The sequence below is a fragment of the Gregarina niphandrodes genome, assembly GCF_000223845.1.
Source record: "Gregarina niphandrodes unplaced genomic scaffold scaffold00122, whole genome shotgun sequence".
Classification (NCBI taxonomy): Eukaryota; Apicomplexa; class Conoidasida; order Eugregarinorida; family Gregarinidae; genus Gregarina; species Gregarina niphandrodes.
Window position 1 is genome coordinate 3,656 of NW_011645886.1, and position 828 is coordinate 4,483.

Genomic DNA, 828 nt, shown 5'->3' on the forward strand with positions numbered 1-828 from the left:
GTACTTCTAGGGTTGGTGGTTCCTCGCTGTTGTTCCTTATTGTTGCAGTTTGTTCTCCCGGTTCTTCTTCTTCGTCATCGGAACTTAATTCGTAATACTCAGGTTGTTGCCCCAGTCTTCGTCGTAGGTCGTCTCTGTCGATTTGTATTCCTCCTCTTCGGCACTCTTCCACCCACCCGCCCAACTGATGTTCGTCGAGGGTGCTGTCACCCTTCTTAATACTCCTGCGTGCCGGTGTTCCCTGTATCCCGTAACTATGTCCTCTCCGTGTGCCCCATGTCCTGCCTTACTAACCTTAACTACTCGGTGGGGGAATCCCCACCCTCGTTCGTGTATGGTTGGGTCTCTTACGAGTACGAGGTCTCCCTTTTCTAGGTGTCCTCCTCTCCGTCGCTCATTTCGTCGGTCGGCCCGCTGTTGGGCTTCTGCCTGCATCCGCTCGATCGTCTCCTCCCTGGTCTTCGCCAACCATTCTATTCGTTGTAAGTTTGGACTCCTCAGGGTGCCTACGAGCTCCCGTTCCTCCGGTATTGTGGGTTCTACTCCGAATAGCCACCTCCCTGGCGTCATACCCAGCGTTGTATGGTGCGACTCTTCTTCGCCTCTCATGCTTTCTCCCCGTATGCGTTCGTAATGCTTTCGAAGGTGTCGTTGTTTGGGTACTCCGTATCGTGTAACCCATCGCCGAACAAATGTCGCTGCCGCCCAATGGGCAGACTTGTCGGGGACCACCGCTGCTTCCACCCATCGTGACGTCCGGTCGATCATTGTCATTATTGGCCTGCCTTCTCCTCTGGTTTGCCAGAAGTCGATATGTACCGCCTCGAA

The 828-nt window shown here is 54.2% G+C and overlaps 1 protein-coding gene across 1 annotated transcript; it reads right to left on the reverse strand.

Moving 5' to 3' along the window:
- Positions 1-84: 84 nt before the first annotated feature.
- GNI_205540 (hypothetical protein) lies at positions 85-768 on the reverse strand (the record flags this gene model as incomplete). Its single annotated transcript, XM_011135481.1, has 1 exon — positions 85-768. The coding sequence occupies one exon, from the start codon at positions 766-768 to the stop codon at positions 85-87; it is 684 nt and encodes a 227-aa protein (XP_011133783.1).
- Between the last annotated feature and the right edge of the window lie 60 nt (positions 769-828).